The sequence below is a fragment of the Protopterus annectens genome, chromosome 2.part0, assembly GCF_019279795.1.
Source record: "Protopterus annectens isolate FY-2018-M chromosome 2.part0, PAN1.0, whole genome shotgun sequence".
In the NCBI taxonomy this organism is placed as follows: Eukaryota; Metazoa; Chordata; order Ceratodontiformes; family Protopteridae; genus Protopterus; species Protopterus annectens.
Window position 1 is genome coordinate 233,222,720 of NC_056728.1, and position 25,290 is coordinate 233,248,009.

The following is a 25,290-nucleotide window of genomic DNA, read 5'->3' on the forward strand; positions in this document are numbered from 1 at the left end:
ATGTGGTGGAGAAGGTCCTCTTAGCCCATTTGATACCCATGACACTATAATTCTCTGAGTCCATCCTTGCTCCCCTCTCTTTCTGGCAAAGTCTGCCATCCTGCCCCCTCAGGGACAGCCTGTTGCCACTTTGCTCCAGGAGGTTCTCCCCGGGAACTCCCCGAGACTTCTGTGTCCTCCTCAGAATTTCCCCCTGAGGATCTCCCTCAGAAGCACACGTGCAAGAAGAGACACTTGGACTCCCCACTGCAGTCCCTTACAGAAGATACCGACTTGAAGGAAAGAGAGGGGTTCCCCCCCGGAGGATGTCTCTTTTGGGAGACATCATGGAAATCTTGCGTCAGCATAGTGAGTGGATCACCCAGAAGCCCAACCCAGATGAATCGGTATTCCTGGAGGCGTTTGGTACAGGACCGTCTACCTCCTGGGTGTCCCCTCTCATGTATCCCCTTGTGGATCTGATTTCATCTAGGGCATGGAAGGAAGCAGATATGATGTGTGCCTATCCCCAAGCATACTCAGCGCCCCATCAGATAGGCAGCATTGGTCAAAGGGATCCCCAGTCGATGCTGTGGTGGTTGATGTGGCCACCAAAAAAGAGAGCTCTACAATCCGTCCTCCAGACAGGAAGGCTCGGGCCACGAACTGTTTCGGGAAGTGGGCTTACGCCTCAGCCACGTTTGCCTTACATGTGCTGAACTACTTGGCACATATCATCAGACTACAGAGGGACCTGGTCAAAGAGGTCGCTGAGTCTGCCTCAGGGTCCATGTCGACTGAGGAGAAGAAGGTGATCTCCTCCCATATGGCCACCCTTACATCCATATTTAGCTCCTATCACATGCTATGGAAGGTGCCTCTAGGGTGACTAGGACAGGTGTTGCCATCAGGCGTTATGATTGGCTCTGACTTTGTGCTTTCTTGGAGCCTTTCAAGGCATCACTTATGAATGTTCCCTATGATGGTTCCACCTTGTTTGGTAAAACATTTAGAGATACCTTAGTCCAGAGCGAGAAGGACGGAAAGACTTTGTCTGCTGTTGGGATCTGCTTCTCTACCCTGCAGCGATCTTTCTCCAAGAATTGGCTTGGGGTAAAGAAGATATGGTTCTGGAAATCGTAGGGCTCTTCTCAGGACGCTCAGGATTCACGTTCCTCCAGAGGCAGAGTGGGATATGACAGACTCCTCCCCCATGGCAGAGGGGGCCCAAGGAACCAAGGGTCTCTGGATCCATTCCCAGACAGACCCTCGCAGCAGCCCTGAAGGGTTGCCTTACTGCTCGTCTCTGGAGGCAGAGGGGGGGCCGCCTATCTCTGCACCCAACAACCTTGGAGTCCGTAGCAAATGTTCATTGAGTTCTGCAGATAATATCCAGAGGATACTCGATCCCCTTTCTTCAGCCCCCAAACCTCCTGGATGTTTCACCGGTGCAGTGAGAACAGGCAGCCATAGAAGTTTCCAGGCTGCTCAAAAAAGGAGTCATCTAGCCCCCCCCCCTGACCAATCCAGATTAGGCATTTATTCCAGGTTCTTTTTGATGCCAAAGAAAACGGGGGACTTAAGACCCATTCTGGATCTTTCAATGCTGAACATGTAGGTTGCCAAGACGAAGTTCCCGATGGTCACATTTCAGTCCATTCTGCCTTTCTTGCAGATAAATGACTGGATGTGCTCAGTGGACCTCCGAGATGCGTATTATCATAGCAGGATGAACAGACAATCACAGAGGTTCCTCTCCTTCTGGCTGGGAGCCAATCATTTTCAGTTCAGAGCGCTCCCCTTTGGGCTCACCACTGTCCCCAGGTGTTCACCCAAGTGATGGCCATAGTGGTGGCTCACCTGCAGCTGCAGGGCTTTCAGGTCTTCCACTACCTGGACGATTGGCTCCTTTCCGCTCCCTCCAGGCATCGACAAATTCAAGCCTGGGATCATCTTCTTCAGACTGCCCAATACCTGGGCATTACCATAAACCTCAGCAAATTTCAGCTGGCAGCATTGCAGGTTCTCGACTTGATAAGAGCCCGAATAGCACTATGTAGGGCAATGTGTTTCTGCCTCCCGACAGACTACTATCACTCCAATATCATGTGAGTTGCATCTTTCAAGCCAAACTTCCCCAGCAGATTCAGTTCTTTGAGTGTTGGTGTCCATGGCTGGGGTCCATGGCTGACACGATCACTCTCATTTCGACAGCACACCTTCATATGAGGGTTCTTCAATGGACCTTACCTGTTCAGTGGTCCATGCTAGACCTTCCCTTGTCTTATCCTGTTCGATTGTCACATGCTAACAAGGACTGCCTTCTTTGGAGGCTTCAATCTCCAGACCTCCTTCAGGGTTGTCTGTTCTTCCCTCCTCCACGACCATGGTGACCACGGACACCCCCCTGCTCAGGTTGGGGGGACATTGCATGGGAAGGACAGACCAAGGCACGTGGTCTTCCCTGGGGACCATTCTGCATATCAGCCTCCTGGAGAATGAGGGTGGTTCTTCTGGTGTTGCAAGCACTACATGCCTGTCTTCCTCCAGGGACTTTTTCCATACAGGTGGACAATATGTCAGTAGTCTGGTACATCAGCAAACAGATGGAAACCAGATCATATCGCCTCTGTCACAAAGCTGTGAGTTTGTAGGAGTGGGCTATCTCCACTGGCCATTTCTGGTGGGACAGCACATTTTAGGTAGGTCCAGCATTCTAGAGGACAGGGTCAGCAGGTCTATTCTCGGGAGCCTGACAGAGATGCTGTAGTTCATGCTTGGCCCTCCAGTCTACTGTATGGTTACTCTCCGCTTCCTCTAATATCCAAGTTAATTCAGAAAGCTCGACAGCTGGGGAGCTCAGTGGTCCTCATTGCCCCTCTCTGGCCTCACCAAGTTTTGTTCCCCTCTTTGTGGTCTCATGCATTATGTCCACTTTAGACACTAGATCCAGTTCTGGATCTGATCAAACATTCCTCCGGGATCTCTTACCCAGACTTAGCCTTAAGCTCACAGCTTGGCTGCTCCAGTTCCCATGATAGTGAGCACTCACGGCTGTCTTCTCCTGTCAAGATATTGGTAACGGCGCACACATCCACAAGGAAGGTTTATTGGAGTGAATGGAAGTGTTTCTCTATCTGGGCCTTTCAGCATGACCTAGATTCCCGTCACTGTGCCAGTTCCGGCCATTTTGGAGTTTTTGGTCGATATTTTTATTCATGGCGCTAGCTTCTCTACAGTTAAGGTGTAGTTGGTAGCAATTTCTAACTTTTACATAGGCACGAATTCGGCTTCTTTGGCTTCTTTCAAGCTTTGTAAGGCCTTTTGGAAAGGTACCTTCCTCCTCAGGCCTCCGGTTAAAGACCCAACACCCCCTTGGGATCTCACTTTGGTGTTGCAGACCCTGGTTTCTCCCCCTTTCCAACCAGCAGCCACAGTTGATTTGCAGTTTCTGTCATGGAAGATTACTTTTTTAGTTGAGATTACCTTAGCCAAGAGGTTTTCTGAGATCCAAGTCTTATCTATGAAGTCCCCTTATATGGTATTCCTTAAAGTTAGGTTGTCATTGCGGACTAATGCATCCTTTCTACCGAAGGTGGCATCAGAGTCTAATATTAGCCAGGTCATCAGTTTGCCAGTTTTCTTTCCAAATTTCCAGAATAAGGGAGAGTACAAGTTGCACTTGCTTGATGTTCACAGGCAACTGCATTTTTATTTGCATAAAACAAAATCTATTTACAAGTCTGATCAACTTTTTGTATCCTTTTCTAAACCTTTCCTTATTAAGCCAGTTTGTAAAGTTACTATTGCTCGATGGATTTCTGCATGCATCTCCTTGGCCTGTCGAGCCAAAGGGTTATCTCCTCCAGGGCATGTCCGGGCGCATACCACCAGGTCTGTTGCGACTTATGCTGCCTTTTGGTCCAGGGTCATCTCAGATGATTTCTGTTCTGCAGCTACCTGGGCGTCTCTGCACACATTTATCTCCCATTATAAATTGGATCTTCTTTCCAGGGGCAGGGCATCCTTTGGCTCAGCCGTGCTCCGAACATCCTTCCATGAGGACCAACCAGGATTTATTGGTAGCTGGGGGCTCTGTCCCTCATGAGAGCAACAACATCAGATAAAGAAGTTATATACTCACCATAACGTTCCATCTGAGTTTTTGATTCTTATTTGTCTTCAACAGTCCCTCTCTTCTTCCCCCTGTCTTGTGTGGGCTGCATAATGGGCCAGATGGAAAATTCTTAGCTCCACCTCCTTTGGCTTGTTTTTACCTTGTTAGATCTTTTGTAGTTATGCCAGTTTGTTATGGGCATATTCTGTTATATTAGGATGCCGCTGTTTTCTACAACAAACTCAGTCTGAGGGGAGGAGAGAGACAGACTGCTAACAGGTGACTGGTGTCTGGAATGCAAGACACCCTCTGATCCATTACTGATGGATTTAGTGCATATCAGCAAGTCAAATGCCTTCAGAAATACTCAGTCTAGGGATCTAAACCTCTTTTTCAACATCTGCAGAACAGTTTGGTGGGACAGGTGCATTTCCTACAGGATACCACTGCTGTGGAACAGACTTCCGATCCACATAAAGTTCATACCTGTCCATTGTCAAGCATAACTTAGATCTATGGATGAGAAACAGAAAATTTACACCAGGACTGTTCCCTGTACTACTAATGGACAGAGGCAGCTCCTAAATTCTTTATCCCATGCATGGGTGCCCTCAAATTATCTATAGTATTCTCATTAGAGGTAATAAATAATTGACCATGGGATGGGTAAGGGCAATCTATAACCACATGGGATAAGTTATTTTAAGCAGAAAAGGGGAAATTGGTTAGGCTTAAAATGGCTCACAAGGGCAGCTAACCTATTACTTACCTATAAACCTACAATTATTGTGCACAACATCTCTGGTTGATAAAAATATGCCTGACCTATATATAAAACTAAAGGGACTAAAAGCATTTTCACTGCTTGTATCTCACTCTATTTTCAGTACTTGTATCTTGCTATCCATATTTATGAACAAGAACTTCCAATTTCATTTTAGTCATATATTGCTACCATAACAGAAGCCTTTTTAATCCATACACCTAAATAATTCATTATCATGTCCCATAAATGTCAGTATTGCTGAACCAATTCATGTTTTGGAACATAGTTAATGGCTTTAGCTTTTGTTTTAGCTTCATTAATTTGATATCCCAAAAAGACTTGAAACTGTCTCAAAATATTCCACAACACTGAGATGTCCTTCTCTGTATTTATGAGGTACAAAGTAATATCATCTGCTGATAAATCCAACTTTTCTTGGTTACAATACCAATTATATCCTTGAATTTCTGAGTCCCTTATTTTCTTTGCCAATGGCTCTAAATAGAAATCATATAACAAAGGGAAAGAAGGCTACCCCTGTGTGGTTTCTCTGTTAAAACACAACTTATCAGCGACGAACCCTCCTACTTTAATTCTTGCCTCTGATCCTTCATATATTCCCCTAATGAACTTAATTATTGTATCAAGGAATGAAAATGCTTCCATTGCCCTAATCATGAAATCCCAGCTAACTGTGTCAGATGTTTTCTCTGCATCAAGACTCACCAACAACAGTGGTATTTTTGTGCATTCTGCTTCCCTCTGGATCATCATTGTTCTGTTAATTTTGTCAAGTGTTTCCTTCCCCTCTACAAAACCACATCGATCCATGTCATTCAAACTTGGCAATGCCTTTGCCATTCTTTTACCTTGTATAGTCATAAGCACTAATCATAATCATGATTGTAATCATGGTTTAAAATTGAAATGGATATGTATGAAACTGAGTCTGATGGGTCTTTACCATCTTTAGGTTATACAGCCACCACAGCTTTCTTCCAAGATGTATGTTCTTCCTCTCCTTTTAAAATACTGCTAAACATAAATCTCCAAGATCAATATCACTTTCTTCCCCCCTAGCTTCCAAACCTCCACAGGAAAAAAATCTTTTCCTGGAGGCTTTCTTGCAGATTGTATATACTTCAGTATTTTTATCTCATCTTCTGTAGTCTTAACTGGCATAATTAAGACTTCCATTAAATATTTTCATTTGTACTCTTTCTTGATGTCCACATTTTTCTGCTTTATACAAATTTTCTAAAATAAATCTAATACCTCAGGAGGATCTATGCTTGTTTTTTCTTGTTATAGGCTCCCTAAGTTTGGAGACAACCCTTTGTACTTTCTATTGCCTACGTCTTGCTAAACTTTTTGTACTTTGGAGTTATCAAAAAATTATTGCTTAAGAGCATTTTTCTAAACTCGTGCATATTATTCAAATGCTTCTTTATTTTCTCTTTAGCACTCTGCAGTTGAACCACTTCTTGTTCTATGAGATTTCTCTTATTCTTTATTACTTTAACCTTTGCCCACCCTTATAAATAATTATTTCTTAACCTTATCCTCTTTCTCTCTTATTTATTCTGCATTTCTAAAGCTGTTTTCATTTTATCCCACTCACTATCACATCTAAATAAATATTTACCTTCTCTAATAACTCTTAAATAATTCCCACTACCCTTTTCTTAAATTCCTTTTTTTTCACAAGTAGGTTGGACAGCATTAGTGTCTCATTTTTACTTCATTGCCCTGCATTTCTGTATTAGTTTTTATCAGTGCATGAAATTAAATAGTTATTGGATATTTGTCAGAGCTTTCACATGTTCCTATGAAATATGATTTCTATCCAGTCTTGTGCAGTTTTTGCACTTTCTGGGGAATGATATGTACATTTTGTCTGAGTTCATACTACTGAATCCACATCTTTGTTAAATATTATTGTATATTTCTTCAGAAAACTACCCTCTTTTGTTATGTTTTCCCTTCTAGGTCCCCCTGATACAGCTTTACTATTGCAAATCAAGTTCTAGTCCCCATGCATAATCGTAAGTAATGTTCCCGCTGGAAATTGATTTATTTCTGCCAAAGCGCTGTAATAGCAGTTTTCAGTGGAATAAAAATACATTCCAATATAATCTTCCTCACTTGCCAGTAGTCCCTTACTACCATGTAATCTGTCATTATTGTGTTTTTTCCTCTTCTGTTCTTAATTTATTTCCTTCTTTATTGACACCATAGCCAACCTAACAACATCCTTCACCAACAATGCTCCACCTCCAGCCTGTCCTATCTCTCCCTTCGCAAACACTACCAGTTTTCATCTCTCTTCCTTCTCCATCAAATCCATCCCCACATCTATCATAAAAAACTCCTTTTAAACTTGAAGCCTTGCTTTAACGCCCCTGACGACCTTCCTTCCTGCTTTCTAAAAATAGCTGCTGAAACCATTGATTTCCCTATCTCCATTTTAATAAACCATTCCTTCCAAGAAAGCTATGTACCCCAACTCTGGAAAAAGGCCTTTATCATTTCATTCATTAAGGGGGCAACAGCAGTAATGTTCCCAATTTCCATCCTCTTGCTGTCTTCTTCCCCATCTCTAAAATACTAGAAAAATGCATTCACCTACAGCTTTTACCCTACCTAATAGATAACCATCTGTTTACCCCCACACACAACATGGGTTCAGACCTGGCCACAGTATTACCACCACTCTCCTCTTCTTCCTCAAAACCATCAACAAAGCTTGCGACTCCAGTTATTTTGTGTCTAACCTCCATCTGGACTTATCCAAGGCCTTCGATACTATCTCACATAACCTGCTCCTATCCAAATTCTCTGACCTTAACCCATCTGTCTCCTCTATCAACTGGTTCATTAGTTACCTGTCCGACAGACAACAAGCTGTCAAATGGGAAAAAACCCACCTCCTCCTTCCTTAACACTCCTACAGCTGTACCCCATGGTTCCCTATTAGGTTCCTTACTGTTCACCATTTTCATTAATGACTTCCACCAGTCCATTCCTAATGCTAAATTAATCCAATACCAGACGACTGTACAATCATTTGTTCTGCCATCTCCATCTCCTCACTCTTAAAAATCAACCCGAGGCCTTCTCTTCCGCTGAGCACTAGATGTTAGACAACTATCTAGCACTCAATGCATCAAAAACTAAACTTATGTTATTTACTCCTTCTAAAAACATCACTGTAGACAATAACTCTTTCTCTATCACCAGCCAAAACAATACCTCTCTTGAGATAGTACCTCATGCAAAACTATTAGGTGTCCTCATCGATGAACAGTTTGTTTGATATCCACATACAAATGAATATCAAGAAAACCTACCAGAAACTTGGTATGCTTTACCGCCACAGTTGCTACCTCACTCCCTCTACTAGGTTTGTTCTCTCTACTACATACCTCATTCCTTCCCTCTTATATGCTGCCCCACATCTTACCAACCTACAAGCTTTCCTAAAGACAGAACTCTCTTCCTGCTACAGTAAAATTTCCAAGTTTGTTACAGGCTACAAATCCTCCACCCACCACTGTAACGCCCTTCACAAACTAAATTGGCTAGAGCTCCCCAATTATCTTACCTATACTCAACTCACTCAAGCTCACAAACTTATCTTTCATCCTCATCTATCTCTCTGTCCCTCTCTTGCCTCCTCCCTCAAAATGCATCTGCCAGACTTCTGAGATCCAATAACCAGAGTCTGATTGAACTACACAAACTTGCTCATCCATCAGGTAAACAACTATTATCCTTTTCTGTAGTGCAGCTTTGGAACTCCCTGCCACCTCTCATTTGCTCCACCTATAACCACTCTACCTTTAAAACCCTCCTCTATTCCCATATATATTATCTATCCAAACCTCCTTTGCCTCTACTGCTATATTCTCACTGCACAAGCAGATGTATTTGTAAATATGTGCCAACAATCTTTTTTCAACATTTTTTCAATTTTTCTATTTTTCTTTTAAATTTTTTCTGTAAAATGAAATCTGATATTGTTAATCCTTATTCATTCCTTACGTATGGGTTTCGGTTTCAACCTCAGAACCGAGACGGCCATCTTCCAAGCTCACGTCAGCTACAAAGTCTCGAGCTAAAACTCTTACCCAGAATTCCCCTCTTCCCTGTTACCTCAGATTTCGTTTGCGGCATCGCCATTTGGTTGTGTCAACCTACTTCTCTTGAGCTAAGTATAATATTTTGTTGTCATGCTAGTCTAAAACAACTTTTTCTCTCAGAAAAGTTTCTAAATTGTTTTCTCTTACCTTATCGCATGTAGTGACTATCCCTTGTTAAAATTTTTCAATCTTTTTTACCGCAAGGTATTTTCTTTTATACCATCGTTGGTAGACCCCTTTCTTCATTACCTTCGGGTATTTCTTGTACCATTGCTGGTATTCTTTCTGATTTCCTTCTTTCCTATCATGGCAGATAAAAAAGGAAGTCCAGGATTTAAGAGATGTTCAGATTTTGGACATAAATTACCTACTTCAGATGCATATTCTCTGTGTGTCTATTGCTTGGGTGTGCCTCATTTACCAGTTGATCCGCCCTGTGGAATTTGTAAGAACTTCTCTAACAGGATGTTGATAGAGAGGAAAAATACATTTTTACTGAAGGGGCTACTCAAATCTCCCTTTTCAGAGGCTATTTCTGGGTTGGAGGCTTCAACACCTCCAAGATCCCATAAGAAAAAGACTGATGATCTTTCAAAGGCCAAATCTCTTCCTTCGTCCCCCGGCTGGGGACTCCCACCAACTGAGACCCAAGAAGGCTAAGCTTTCTACTTTGGATCTGACTCTTTTGGCTCCAGTGCTTTCAGTGCCTAGACCTTCGGCACCGAGGCCATCAGCGCCATCTGTGATTTCAGCACCGACTAGCATGCCCTTTACCGTATCAGTACCGAGGGGCTCCTCGGTTCAGACCTCTCTACAGGCACAGGGTATCCAGTCGACGCAGACTGTAGCCACATCGGCTCCGATGCCTTACCTGGAACCGAAAACTCCATTATTGACACATTTTTTCGGTCCCAGCTTCAGCACCGACAACCAATTTGGCACAGACCTTATTGTCGGTGCAGACCATGACTTCGGCACAGATGATTTCCTCAGTGCAGACACCTGTAGTTTAGTCTCTTATGGCCCAGTTGTTTTCAGTGCAGACTGGTGAGGTGGGCACCGGGCTTGTCCCATCTGTGGATAGACCTGACTGTCCCTCAGCCATGTCCGTGAAATCCACTAGAAGCCTCTCTGAATACGACATGTTGCGTCTTGTGGATCAAGTGCTTTTGGCCAGAGGTATCCTGCCCCCTCAGGGCCTATCCTTCCTTGGGAGGTGATCACCCTTTGCCAAAGACCCCTACTTATTCTCCTCCTTCATTGCCTTTGAAGCCCCTTGATATAGCACAGTCTTTCCCCTCTATGGTTAACTTTATGGACCTCACTAAGGAACTACAGTTGCCTTTGTGGCTGGAGAGTTTTGCTACGACCCAGGATGTCAGCTGTGGCGTATGTAATTTGGTGTTTCACAGCCATCCAGGGACTCCGAGTCGGTAGGCTGAGCCACTTAGGGGAGGCATGACCCCTGTCCTAGACACTCACCCCTCTTCAGGTGGACTGGCCTTCCAACTAATGGAGAAGGTTTTGGCGTCTGCTGGTGATACTGTGCCATCAATCTCCCTGCCCTCCTCTGGACTGCAATGTAGACAAGTCGCTCCTAGCGGACACCGGGCGCAAGGGCCTCAGGATATACTCCCACAGGAAGCCCCTTTTGCATTTTCTTCCCCAGCTTCTCCCTCTGAGGAAGTTCATCGGAAAAGCTTGTGCAAGAGGAAGCACTTGGACTCCACAGAGGAGTCCATTACTGAAGACACAGACTTTGATGATGGGGAAGGGTCCCCTCACTCACCCTCTGAGGTATCCTTTGGTGATATCCTCAAAATCCTTAAACAGAGAGGTGACTGGCAGCCCTCTAACCCAACCTCTGAAGAGTCTGTGTTCCTGCAGGCCTTTTGAGCCCGGCCCCCTACCTCCTGGGTTACTCCACCTGCTAACGAACTGGTCCGGCTTGTCATGCAGCATGCTTGGAAACCTCCTGTCACCACTGAGGCCATTCCCCGGAGGCCAGATAAAATTTTCTCCCCTCCTGCTACTGACCCCCATTGGTCCAAAGGTCTTCCTGTAGATGCTCTGGTGGTGGCGGCCACGACCAAGAAGGACCTGGCAGAAGAAGAAAGCCAGACTGTCCATCCACCAAACAAAGAGTCATGGGCTCTGGACAGAATAGGGAAGTGTACTTTTGCATCAGTGACCTTTGCAATCAGGTCCCTGAATTGTATGGCACACTTTACCAGGCTTCAAAGGACTTAGTATCTGAGCTCTCTGAAACTTTGACTGGTGCCGTGTCTGATGAGGTCCATGACAAAGTGGCCTCTCAGCTGGCTACCATTGAATCGATGTCAAACTTCTCCATGCGCCTGATATCTCACACATCAGAAGGAGCAGCTAGAGCGGCGAGTTCAGGCGTTGTTTTGAGATGGCACGCCTGGATGCGCTTATGCAATTTCATGGAACCCTTCAAGGCTTCCTTTCTCAACGCTCCCATCAAAGCCTCTTCATTGTTTGGACCCAAGGTTAAAAGCACACTGGCCAGATGTGAACAGGACGGTAAGACCCTCTCTGCCATGGTGTCCGTTATTCTTCCCCTCAACGTGCTTTCTCCAGAAACCAGAAGAGTGGGAAGATATGGTACAAAAAGTCTCAGGGTCCTTTCCGTGACACACAGGCCGAGTTCTCCCCTAGAGGTAGAGGGGGAAACTCACAGGGAAGACGCCCTTTTCGGGGCAGAGGGGGTCCGCGTAACTAAGGTTCCAGGGACTCTTTTCCTGGTCAATCCTACCAGCGCTCCTGAAGAGCGGCCCAACTCCTTTCCTCTGGAGGTGGTTGGGGGTTGTTTCTCCTTGTACCCTTCTGCCTGGCTAACCATCACCACTGACTCTTGGGTACAAAGGATAATAACCAGAGGTTACCATATTCCCTTCGATCTTTGTCCTGCCCCCCCAACAAACTTACCCGACGTTCCACCCAGGCAAAGGGAAGAAGCAGCACTAGAGATAGCAAAGCTGCTAAGAAAAAAAGTCATCCAAATTGTCCCTCCAGACCAGATAGGATCCGGATTCTACTCAAGACTATTTTGGTACCAAAGAAAACCGGGAACTGGAGACCAGTTTTGGATCTCAGTGTATTGACCAAGTTTGTAAGAGTACAAAAAAGTCCGGATAGTCACAATACAGTCTATCCTCCCACTTTTGGAAAAAGACAATTGGATGTGCTCGATAGAGCTTCAAGATGCGTACTACCACATAAAAGTGGACAGGCCATCAAGAAGATGTCTGCGCTTCCGTGCGGGAGCCAGTCACTACCAGTTCAGAGTACTGCCCTTTGGACTCTCTACAGCCCCCAGAGTGTTCACAAAGTGCATGGCAGTCGTCACAGCTCACTTGCGACTTACAAGGATTCCAAGTGTTTCCATACCTAGACAACTGGCTCATCTTCGCCCCCACCAGACATCTATTAGAAGAAGCCCTGGCATACTCTCTTCTCACTGCAGGAAGGCTAGGCATAACCATAAACTGGCAAAAATCCAATCTCACCCCGTCTCAGTCCACATAATTCATAGGGGTCATATTTGATACAATGAATTGCAGAGCATCCATTCCAGAGCATAGAATTCTAAGGATAAATCAACAACTGATCCCAATCCTTTCAAGGGAAAATTCCACAGCTCACTCTGTCCTACAGCTGTTGGGTTCCATGGCAGCCTCCATCACCATAGTCCTCCTGGCCAGGTTTCACATGAGGCTTCTACAATGGCTACTGCTCACCCAATGGTATCCTTTTCAGTATCCTCTTTCAGCCAAGATTCAAGTAACTCACAGGTGCAAACAGGATTTAAATTGGTGGATGACCCACAACCCATCACAATGGTCTCACCCCTTCTCCCCCCAGCAACCCAAGGCTACAGTGACCACGGACGCCTCCCTGATGGGGTGGGGAGGGCTATGTCAGGGTCAGACAGTCCAAGGCACTGGTCCAAACTGGAGACCCAACTGCATATAAATGTTCTAGAGCTGAGGGTGGTGCTTCTGGCATTGCAAGCATTCCATCCCCTGCTGCCGTCTGGGACTATTTCGATACAATCAGACAACATGGTGGTGGTCTGGTACATCAACAAACAGGGCGGAACCAAATCTTATCCCCTTTGTCGAGAGGCCATGAGGATATGGCAATGGGCGATGGTTACCAACCGTTTTCTTCTAGCAACGCAAATTCCCGGGAGTTCCAACGTGATAGCAGACAGACTCAGCAGGTGCATTATACAGCCTCACGAGTGGTCCCTGAATCCCTTGATAGCGGCGGAGATCTTCCACTGCTGGGGCCATCCTTGCTGCAACCTCTTTTCATCCCAGACCAACTACAAATGCAGCAACTACTTCGCCCTGATTCCCCCTCCAGGACAGTCACCCAGGGTCGCTCTAGTCCACGATTGGTCCTCGGGTCTTCTTTATGCATTTCCACCTCTTCCCCTCATTCCCCAATTTCTGAAGAAAGCCCGTCGGTTGAAGAGCAAGGTGATCCTCATTGCACCATATTGGCCTCATCAGATTTGATTCCCCTTCCTTTGGCCTCACCTGCTAGATCAACCATGGATTCTCCATCCAATCCCGGGGTTGATCTCCCATCCGCAGAATCTGATTCATCCCAACTTGGACAGCCTGAAGCTCACAGCTTGGCTTCTCCAATTCCCTTGATTGCCAGGCAGAACGATCTTTCGTTGCCAGTACAGGACATTCTTATTGCATCTCATAAGTCTTCCACTAGAATTACTTATCTAAGCAAGTGGAAAAGATTTACCTGTTGGCTGAAAGAAAAGCAAGTAGATCCTTTTTCAGCGCCAGTGTTGATAGTACTAGAGTATCTAGCCAATCTATTTCAATTGGGTCTGTCGGCCTCTACCATTAGAGTTCATTTGGCTGCAATATCCAATTTCCATGAGGTTGTCTAAGACTCCTCTCTTATGTCACACAAATTATGCAAGACCTTCATAAAAGGTGTAGATCATTTGAAGCCCCCTTTTAGAGAATAAATTCAACCATGGGACCTGCCATTAGTTCTACAAGCTCTGACAATGCCACCTTTCGAACCAGCTTCTTCATACGACCTCAAATCTTTGTCATGGAAAACCTTGTTTTTGGTCGCCATTACTTCTGCCAGATGTATCTCTGAGCTTCAAGCCTTATGCATCAAGAGTCCATACTTGATTTTTCATAAAGATAGAGTGTCCTTGAGAACTAATCCTTCCTCTCTGCCAAAAGTGATCTCTGAAATGTCCATTAATCAGACCATTGAATTGCCAGTTTTTTTCCCCAGTCATTCAAACAAAGGGGAGTATTGCCTACATACCCTAGATATTCACAGGCAAATTCGCTTCTACTTGAACAGGACTAAGGCCTCTCGTAAATCAGACCAGTTATTTTTGGCCTGTTCTGGACCTAGATTAGGATGTGCTGTTGCTAAGGTCACATTGGCTAGATGGTTGAAAGACCTTGTGACCTTTATTTATACACAACGTAATATTCCATTGCTGACTACCATCAAGGCTCATTCGACAAGGTCGGTGGCAACGTCTGCTGCCTTCCGTGCCAGAGCTTCTCTACATGACATCTGTGCAGCTGCAACTTGGGCTACGCCTCATACTTTCATCAATCATTACAAATTGGATTTGGCCTCCAGGGGAAGAGCATCTTTTCATTCTATAGTGCTCAGGAATGTCCTTCCATGAGAGCCTCCCAGGAATAGAGGTAGCTGGGGACTCTTTCCCATATGTAAGGAGTAAGCGAGGATTAACAATATCAGATAAAGAAGTTATGTCTTACCATAATGTTCCATCTTTATTGTTGATCCTTGTTCAGTCATTACGACCCTCCCTCCTTCCCCCTCCTGTGGCTTCTAGTGGATCTCAACATCTGGTTCTTTTAGGTAATTTGACCAGAAGTAGTCTCTACCTTCTTTGACTTGCAAACTCAATCTGAGGTAACAGGGAGAGGGGGAATTCTGGGTAAGAGTTTTAGCTTGAGAGTTTGCAGCTGACGCAAGCTTGGAAGATGGCCGGCTCGGTTCCGAGGTCGGAACCAAAACCCATACGTAATGACTGAACGAGGATCAACAGTACAGATGGAACGTTATGGTAAGACACAACTTCTTTTTTTAATACTGTCTTACTCATTTGTTATGGATTTTTCTAAATTGTATAAGACCTTGTGTCTATATAATGTCTGTATTTTATTACTGTACTATTCATTTGTTATGGATTTTTCATAATTGTATAATTTCTTATGGAGCTTTTCTCCCTGGGACTCCATTGAAAACAGGCTCTTCTCGGCCCAGTGGAATATCCCAATAAACAAACTGTAAAATAACATAATAAATAAATATTGGAACCCCTCTAGCAATCAGTATTATTAACCCCTTTTCCTTTGTCCCTAGTGTTTTGCTGACTATCCATCCTGATATTTTTTCTGTGCCAAATTCATATGCTCATTTCTTTCCAAATATGCGTTTTTCAACATTGCTATTTGCACCCTGCATTTCTTAATATAATTCAATGCTCTTTCCTTTTTGTTCATACCTTTCAGGCCATTTATGTTCCAAGATAATATGGTTATTGTAGCCATTATTAAGGTATCATTCCCACTTGTACATGAAAGGGCGTACCTTAGTTGAAGGTTGTTTGTCAGGGCTGGTAACTCGACATGTAAAAATCAACTACCAATCATTAGCGGACCGGAGTTCCGCTGTGGCGACCCCTAACCGGGAAAAGCCAAAAGACACAAACAAACTTACAACTTCATACTAATGTTTGGCAGGTTGTTCTTTTATACAGTTGTTTCTTCTCATCTCCATTTGAGCCTGTAACATTTTTTCAAGATTTATGTTTTATGTAAACCCTTAAATAAAAAAATTAAACATTTTCCGAACATCTCACCCACTATTAGTAACAACAAACACACAAAACTATGTACATTTGCAAAGCCCTTCAGATAGGAACAATTGTCTGAAACCAACAGCTTCTTCCACAGGCATATCCATGCTAAAAGCATGTTACAGCCTGTGTGCCCACCTGCACCAATTATGATCTCTGTTTTTATTTCTATTCCCCTTCCATATGTGAAAAACAGTTTGTATGCTTTTAGAAGACATTAACTTTTAGCCCTAAGAAAAAGTGCAATGGGTACCTTTAAATAAAACTAAATTGTGCAAGGTTCTTTTCATTGTATTAAAGTAGTAAGGCTGCTAGGGTGGAGGGTATCCTTTATTCATGCCCTGTAATTTCAAACTTTATTCAGACTTTATTTTAGATTGAATTGCTTGCCATTGTATCTTTAATTTTTTTATTTCCCTCAACAACGAATGCTCAGAATTCTCAAGATTAATCGCTTGGACCTACAGATATCTCTTCTCCATGTAAAGCAGTCAGCAATGAGAGAAAAAAACAGCTAACAACTCTGCACATGCATGAAGGAATATTTGTTAATGTCACTTAGAACAAAATGTACAACTGCCTTTAGCTGCTGACATCTTAACTCTCACTGAGAACATTTGCTAATGGAAAAAGAACAACCTAATATCTTTGCAGATGCAAGTAATTTAACATTTGCCATGATTTCTATCATTTTGTCTTATTTTTCAAGTCTACTTTCTTACAGAAACAGTTGTTTCTAGCTTAAGCCTGGGCATTATTATAGACAACCACCCTTGTAAAAATAAGATAAATTATCTTACATTACATCGTATTATATGAAGAATTAATATAATAAGTGCACTTTTACACACACACCCACACCAGCAACCCAAGATCACAGCACATTAACATTTAGTTGCTTTTGTCCAACCTTCTTCTCTCGTTATGTTGTAAAGCCTACATTTAATACAAGTAAACAAATACTTGTTTTCTTTAATGCCTTTTAATGCATACAATAGTAAGTAAAGACTCCACACAAGTTTAAAATACTGCTAACAGCACACTTTGCAAAGCTGCAAACTATATGACATGAAGTTTATATCATGAAATATTTTTCCAGATACTAGTAAGAACTAAAATAGTTTTACTTAGTTATTTTTTTCCTTTTAGTGTCTTCCTAAACATTAATGAGATAAAGTGGGGTCTATGTTTTATAGTCCACAAGTTTAACAAAGTCAACAGAAGTCCAGTCTTTCTCAGCTGCTTTTTCTTCCAAAACCATATTTTACAAGGGTGATTGTTGCTTAATAGTAATTTCAGTAGTGCTTGTCTTCTTCCTGTTCATCATCATTTTCCAACAGCAGATTCTAGTTCAAAGTATTCCTGATTCTCCTAGTCAGTTCCTTTGTCTTTTTTCTGTCTTTCAAGCATTTTTATTTGTAACATTGGAAAAGGTTTCACTGGCAAAGTCTCTTTATGAGCTTTATTGTAAGAAGAATGAGAAGCAGTTTTCCCTTCTGTTTGCTGGCTCACATTTTATTGGATAAACAATTTTATTTCCTTCTTAGCCTGCTCTGCATCCAAAAATGTTGATCATCCAGGAAAAAATATTCTAAAGACAGCTGGATATAGAAGCTTGTATCTTACACCTGCCTCTCGACATTCCCTGATTGCTAGGATAAATTTGCTTCTCTTCTGCCTGGTGTACAGTGAGTAATCATTTTCCACAAACACTGTGCCGTCTCCAATTTTTAATACCTTTCTCTTTTGTCACTGTTTTGTCAGGATCAACTGATTCTGCTGGTATGATTGCTTCTTTACTAATACAGGTCTTGCCTGCTTTCTTATAGCCAGGTTTGGAGCATGTGCCTGATGTTCCCTTTCAATTAACAAATCCTGCTGTGGAATGCCAGTCCAGTTGCTTCTTTGTGCTTTCATAAAATTAATGCAGTCTTTACATCCAGTTTCTCTGGTACAACAGAAATCTCACGATTTCCGTGTGCCTCTGTCTTCTAACTCTACCTTTTTTTTTTTGAAATGGCGCTTCTTGAGAAGCTTTTTAATCAGTCAGGATTTCCTTAATTTCAGCCTTTGATTTTTTGCAGTTTTATTATTTCATCCGAATCGCTAGTTAAAGCTTATTTTTCTAGCCTTGTGTTTGAGTATATTCCTTCAGTGCTTCATATATTTTAATCATCTTTTAGTACATTTGATTTGTTTTTTCCTTAAATTACCTGAAGCCATATCTCATACCAAAGCTGAAGCTTGAACAGCTTTTTTCTGAACAGCTGTAGGATTCTTCCCAGCTAGTGCTTTTTCTTCACTTTTATTTCTTCGTTTTCTTTTAGGTTCTCTAAATTTCTTCTTTGTTGGCATTCAAGTATTACTAGCCAGTAACTGTGTTTTGCCCAGGCTAACAAATCGCTGGTTCTTATTTCTCAGTTTGTTTTCGCACTGGGAGAGCTGAAATTACTCTGTTGATCAGTGTGCAGCCATCATGGAAGTCTGATTTGATACATTTTATTGACTCTGCATTAGACATACAAAGCTGCTCGCAGTTGAAATTGTGAGTCACACAACAGCAACTTTAGAATTTGCAAGAAAGCAGACAAGTTTTAACATTTGAATCTCCTAATCTCATAAAAACTTGGAAAAAAGTGTTGAAGGAGGACTTCAACCTCCTGAATTGCCCTAACATCAGAAAATATGACCCCTCTCACCTCTGCTACTTATATATACTAACTTTGATATTTATGTACTTGAAGTATGGCTAAATCTTTGAAGTATTTTAGTCCTAAAAGGATTGGCAGGAATTAATACAAAAGCAGATATACATTGTATAATACAATGAGCTTTACAAAGTCTGATTTATGACCTCCTCCTGAGCCAAAATGTTTGGACACCCCTCCTCTAAATCATACACATCTTTTTCTGTTGATGGCATCATCCCTCAGAATTAATTTACAATAGCCCACATTTTGGCATGCAGATGTAAGTATACATTAACTCAGTTATGTAGTTAGCAGAGATGATATGAAAGTCATTTTTCCAGCATTTTAGTTAGCACATAACTGCATTTGTATGGAAATAAAATAGAAAACAGAAGGTAAATGTCAGTTTTCTGCGTTTGTTCCTCCAGTCATGAAGAGAGGAACAATAACTGCAACAAGTCTCTGACACTCAGGAGTCATATAGTTAGGAGTCATATAGTTATGATATCCTCATTTGTACTTCTGTTATACTAAAGTAAGTTACAAAATGGCTAGCAACTTGGAAGCCATAGCTGAAGGCTAGGGAGGGAAGGTGGGTTGATGAGCCTGATCATTTGACAGCCAGGATGTCCTGGTCATGGTAGGGGTACCACCACTGGTTGTGTTATTCTCTGGTTTAGACCTGGCATTAGTGCAGCAGAAACAGCAAGGCTTCATGTTACATTAAGAGAACAGCAGATGTCTTGCTGTACACATATTGAGAAATGAATACACATGCATACTTATTGCATTCCATTTGCAGGCAAATGAGAGCATGTAAATTAAAATACACCCAGATTTACAGTTTGATGGGGCTGGCATGATAACCATTGCTCTTCCTGCTTCAAGTGGCACCTCAAGCCCACATAGCCAAGAGGGTTTTTCTGTTCAGGTGGACAACGTACTCAGTGATAAAACATGCTGGGATACTACCTGAATAAAGCATAAAACTGGAAGGACAGAGTATGGGGGAGCAGTTTTGAAAAATACAGATGTCAGTGGTGTGCTGTTCAGAACCATAGTCATCTTTTTGCTTCCAAGTTTTGCCAGGTTACAAGACCACTATTACTAGTGCAGTGATAATGATTACTGTTGCATTAATGGGAGGGCTACCTACTTAACCATTTTGTAGTATTTACTTATCTAAAGAAAGCTTTCTGCATTATTCTTTCAAAAATTGTTATTGAGTTTTGAAGATTAAAATAAAACATGAATGGTATAATCTTATAGTAATATAGCAATAAATGCAGCAAGAGGAGAAACAAGAAAAAAATTAAGTATGGCATTTAACATAGATGTGCTCAAACTTCAGATTTCTCTTTCTTCACAACTTTAAACAACAATGACACTTGCAGGAGACTACTGTAAGACGTTTTGCTTAGGGTTTCTGTAAGTGATTCTCAGTTTCTGTTATCTCTGGAGTCATTTGGTTGAAATTATTTCAAAGTCACTTTTCTTGCACTAAATTTAGTTAGTAAACATTATTAACTTTTTCTGTGCCTGTGCATGTTTCAGGTGTGAAATACCTTAAAATCATTCAGATCCATGCTTCCTTTGTTCTTGAAAGTTGTGATGATGTGAGGTAGGGCAGTGCATGTGTAACATATACCAGCATAACTAGCTGGAGTTCTGTAAAGAATGTTATGTCATTTGAATGTTAAACTGATTTGTAAAGTTGCTTTTGCTAAAAGTGTATTAGCAGTGGGTCCTGCTGGGCAGAAATAAATATACATGTACATCATACTGTATTGTTAACTGTTGAAGTGTATTTATTTTAACAGATGATACTGAAAGGGAATGAGTTAAGCTCAGCCCAGTTAATCTTAAGAAAAATAGCTTGAAATTAATTTACTTGGTTTAGGCCATAAAGATTTTATCTCACAGGCCTGAATGCAGCCAGAGAAGCAATGTCTGGGCAGGGATCCTGCTCTTATTGTCCTTAGTGGTGAACTAATTGCTAGCCTGGGGTGTCAGAAAATGTCTGGTTAGTCTCTGCAGGATGAATGAAAGTGTTGGAAATGTTTTACAACCTCCAGATGTTGGAATAAGCTTTAGCAAAATCCTAAGTGTGTATTGTGACACATCTCTGCTAGAGCCTGGTTCAGCTTCTAGTCGGGGGGGGGGGGGAGTGTGGGAACCGGAGAATCAGGTGACCACATGTGAAGTCATTCTGTAGCCAGTACTAAAATTGTATTTAGAAACTGGTGAGAGATGTGATAGAGAGACTCAGCACTCTGTTTTGGAACTGACAAGACCAGTCACCTACTTCATCTTGCCTTGTTTTAGTAAGCAACATAACTAGGGAACAGTAATTCTTCAGTCAGTTAGGAAAATATAGTGAGATTAGCTAAAGTATTGTTTTTCTGTATCTGTCTGAGTCTTTCCATCTGTGTTATTTTTTATATTTCTTGTCAATTGAAACTCTGGTGTTTATTGTAAATAGATATTCAGTATTTTCATGTTTTCTATTTTATTTTGTATTATTGAATATATTTATACTTTTCATTGTGGCTGGTTGTTTAGAAAGTATTTTAACCTTTGAGAATAATTGCATTTATTTGGTGGCACTGGGGCTTCATACTCCTGAATGTCTTGCTGTTTGGTTAACACTACCAATTGTGTAAGTATTAATTTTACTAAGAGTAATTGGATACCCTGATAAGAACTTTAAAGTAGCTGGCTGGTTGCAGTGAATCTATCTTATAGTCTGGGTGGAGGTGGCATAGCGGGTAAATCTATGCCATTCCCAGGTGTGTGTGTCAAATCAAATCTCAGAGTGTGTGTGCCAGTTGGTTGGAACAGGGACACAGAGAACTGATTTCTGCAGAGAGAGAGAGAAAGGTAGAGTCTTATTTGAGGCTTGGAGAGGATAACCCAGCCCCAGGACTTGAATGTGCTTCCTGTGTGCTGTTAAGGGAAATTGTGCTTGGTGCAGAGAGCTGCATCTGAAAATACTGTGTGTATCCATTTTTGTTCTAAGCGGACATTCCCCACCAGTGTCGATGGTGAGGATTGAGGCTGCTTGATTACAGGCCCAGAGGAGGGACGTCACAAAAGTGTTGAAAGCATGTATTGTGCGGCCCATAGTTCATATCCTTTAGATGCAGCCCAGCAGATATTTGGATTTAGAAGCATGATCCAGAGTCTCCATATTTGTTGGACTTTGCCTCCTGGGTTGTACTTTGATAGGGACAATTTGCATAAAGTACGTTATTTTCAAAATGTTTACACCTATTGTTGAAAATTTGCAGATTCCAGTACTAAGGAGTTTCACAGTTGCAGAGAATAAAACTTCTGCATTGACTCTTTGCAGAAAATCGTTTAACTCCAGATGTAAGCCATATTCTAAGCAAATAAACAATCTTAACTCCAAACTACCCTTCCCCCACTCCCAATATCTGATTAAAATTAATTTTGTATGATGTCACATTTGAAGCCATTTGTCATATGCTGTACTTAAGGGTAGTCCAAAATGCTGTCTTGGATGCTATATCCATCATAAGGCTGCTTTTCATAGGTTCATAGCTTTTGTGAACAAGCTCAAAGTCTATAGGCCAATGATGAGCTTGATGTCCTGGATCCCATGTTAAAACTTCCAGGTGTCCATACAGTTTCTTCTTGAAGGTGTGGGGAGAATTTATTCCATATTTGTAGGAAAGTTTGAGAAGTAAAGTTGTCACATTTCATTGTGCAGATGATTTAAAGTTTTGTTGCAGCACTTTGTCATCTTCTGTTCAAATTACCTGGGGTTATCAGACAAAGGGCTTCAATCAGTAAACTATCCTGTAATGCTCCATTATGTTAGGACATGCACATGTCTCTTTAAGGCAGTAAAATACAGAGAAGAGACATTTGTTGTAACAGATACATTGCCGGTAGGCAAAGTGGAATGAAAAATGCACACCAAAGTTTCTTATTCCACCTTGCCTATCAGCAGTGTATTTGTTACTCAGTTTTGGATTTGCATTTGGAGGTGTTCATTAAATTTGTTGTTGTGTAGTTTTTGGTTGTAAGACAAGCTTTGAAGCAACTTAGTTCTGTTTGTGAAAAACTGTTGTACCTACTCCCATTGCATTAGTTTGTGATTTGGTTTCAGAACACGATACAGCTTTCTGTTATTATTTTAATAAGAGTTGTCTACATGACATGGCTGCTGACTCCACTGAGAATCAGCTGGGTATCTTTGTATGCTTGAGGATGGTTAACAGCTGTGTATGTATCAACTGAAAGATTGTTTTTTTTACAAAAAACTCAAGGGTATATAACTATTTTGTCAACTTTAAAGATCTTGTGCAGTGATTTTGCACTTAATTCTGAGATAACTGGACAGCTTCCTGCTCATAAGTTCTTTGTTAAGAATTTTTTAATTTTATTATAATGTCTTACTCTCAAATTTTGTCTCTCCGCAGACTTAGTAGTGTAGTACTTCTGTTTTCACATCATTACGCTTGTCACTTTGATAATGCAAAGTCAGGTCATTCTTGCAGTTCCTGCTCTAGTACACTGCGTCCTTTTTCTCTATTTTTTAACTAATTAAATATGAAAGCAGTTGTGCTTAACGCAGTATATCAGTTTCTTAAAAGAAAAACAGGTTTTGCATCAACTTGCATTTTTCAGGACAAAAAGAAGTAAGTAGCTTTAATGTCTGACATTATAGACTGTGTAATCCTCAGTGATGTACACAAAAATTAAAAGGAAAGCACAGGCAAAAATATGAGGTAAAATTAGTGATGTTCTGCACAAATCATCGACAGCTATAGTAATGATTTAGTGACATTAGGCAAAAGCAGGGGTATTTTGCTACATGCATTGTGCTTTTGTAACCATGTAATACAAGTAGCTTTCAAATTTCTTTTTACATTAAAAAAAAACTCTGCCACTTAGGGATTTCTAGAGCCAACTAACCAACAGTGTTTTCCCCCACGTTATCTGGAAAAAAAAAACATAATACAATAAGCACAAACAAAACTGCCCAATGCTGAAAAGCCTCTTTCAGTATGCCTTTCTCCTTATTGCTGACTTAAGTTATTAATGCTTCCAACACAAATGTCAGCATGCCTGAAGGGAAGCAGAACTTTCTGCAGAGGAATCAATTAAGGCAGAGCATTTTATGGCTCTGGGGGCACTCTCTGGAAGAGATTTTCATTTAAAGAAAAATGAGAATAAAGATTTAAATGTCAAGAAGCATAACCAAATTAAAATGCTAATAAAGAAGCTCATTTTTAAAACAGATAAGCTAAAATGATTTCATCAGTATGCACGTGATCTGTAAGTTGTAGAACACCAATAGTATTTAAAGCAGGTGCTTCCAAGTTTACAGTCATCTGCATGTTTGGTGACCCAGACATTTAAGTCAGTTTTGTCATCTAAGAAGTAAAGTAGTGACCCTAAGACAGAGCCTTGAAAGATTTCACTGGTGACTGAGGATTGTAATGTTAGTAGTCCTCCTCTTCTTACCTGTTGTGTGATACCATGAGAGTATCCTTTGCCTTTAGACTTCCGAGTTTGTTTAATTACATCGTGGGATATAATTTCAGATGCTTTAGCCAGATCTAGGTAAAGATTCAGTTCATGCGTATTCTGTTTTTGCCTTGCATAATATGTATATGAGACTAAGAAATCTATAATCATTGTAATAGAAGGCAGTAGGGTAATCTGCTTCTAGATATTGGAAAGTAGCCAGTTCATACCAAAGAAAACTCTCTGGAACCATTTAGGCGCTGTCCGGTTCGATTCTCAGCTAGAACGTCTTCTGTGTGTAGACATGCGTGAATGGGGCGTACCTTCGTTGAAGGTTGTGCGTCAGGGTTGGCAACTCGGCACGTAAAAATCAACTGCCAATCATTAGCAGACTGGAGTTCCGCTGTGGCGACCCCTAACCGGGAAAAGCCGAAAGACCCAACAAAATTCAGTCATTATGTTTGTGCATTTATTAGGGGAAATGTGCTTGCTTTTGGTGTTTCTGTTTTTGTAAACGCTGTACTTAACTTTAGTTCTGCATGACTCATGTTCTTGGCAGAAGTGTGATTGTTTTTCCATTTTTTAGCTTTTAGAATATGAACCCCGCTCTGGAGAACAAGTACCTTTGCTTTTGGAGATGAATAGAAGTCAACTGGCTCTTCTTAAAGCAATTGAAAGTGGAGACTCTAATCTAGGTGAGTTTTACCGCCTGCTTCATTAAACTGCATCTAATAAAACTAACCACTCTGTGTAGGTGTTGATTTGTTTGTTAAACTAACCAGTCTGTGTAGGTGTTGGTTCATTTGTTGTTTAGTTATTTATATATTTACTTGGATATTATTGATTGGATTAGCCCTACTGGGAAGTGTTCATTTTAAGAAAGGACTTGGGTAGAAAGTATAAAAATAATATGAATATTCTTAGAAAAGAAGTAATATACCTCAATAACATCAAAAGCAATAGTAATAGTAAAGGTCAGTGTGTGTATGTGTATATCTGGATTCACTTTATAATCTCGAAATACTAAAATACCAGATTTTAGTATCTCGAGACTATAAAGCTGAAAGCCCAAAAACCCGACAACCACAACCACAAAATTGAAAATCGCCATCATTCACATGCACACACAACCACACAAACAAGCACACATACACCTGCCTAATGACACTACAACA

At 41.5% G+C, this 25,290-nt stretch overlaps 1 protein-coding gene across 1 annotated transcript in view; it reads left to right on the forward strand.

Moving 5' to 3' along the window:
- The window catches only part of VPS16 (VPS16 core subunit of CORVET and HOPS complexes), a 1,917,946-nt gene that overhangs the window by 1,560,186 nt on the left and 332,470 nt on the right, over positions 1–25,290 (forward strand). Inside the window, exon 17 of the mRNA XM_044060689.1 lies at positions 24,702–24,810. Within this exon, the coding sequence (XP_043916624.1) occupies positions 24,702–24,810 (109 nt within the window). The remainder of the gene's footprint in view (positions 1–24,701; positions 24,811–25,290) is intronic.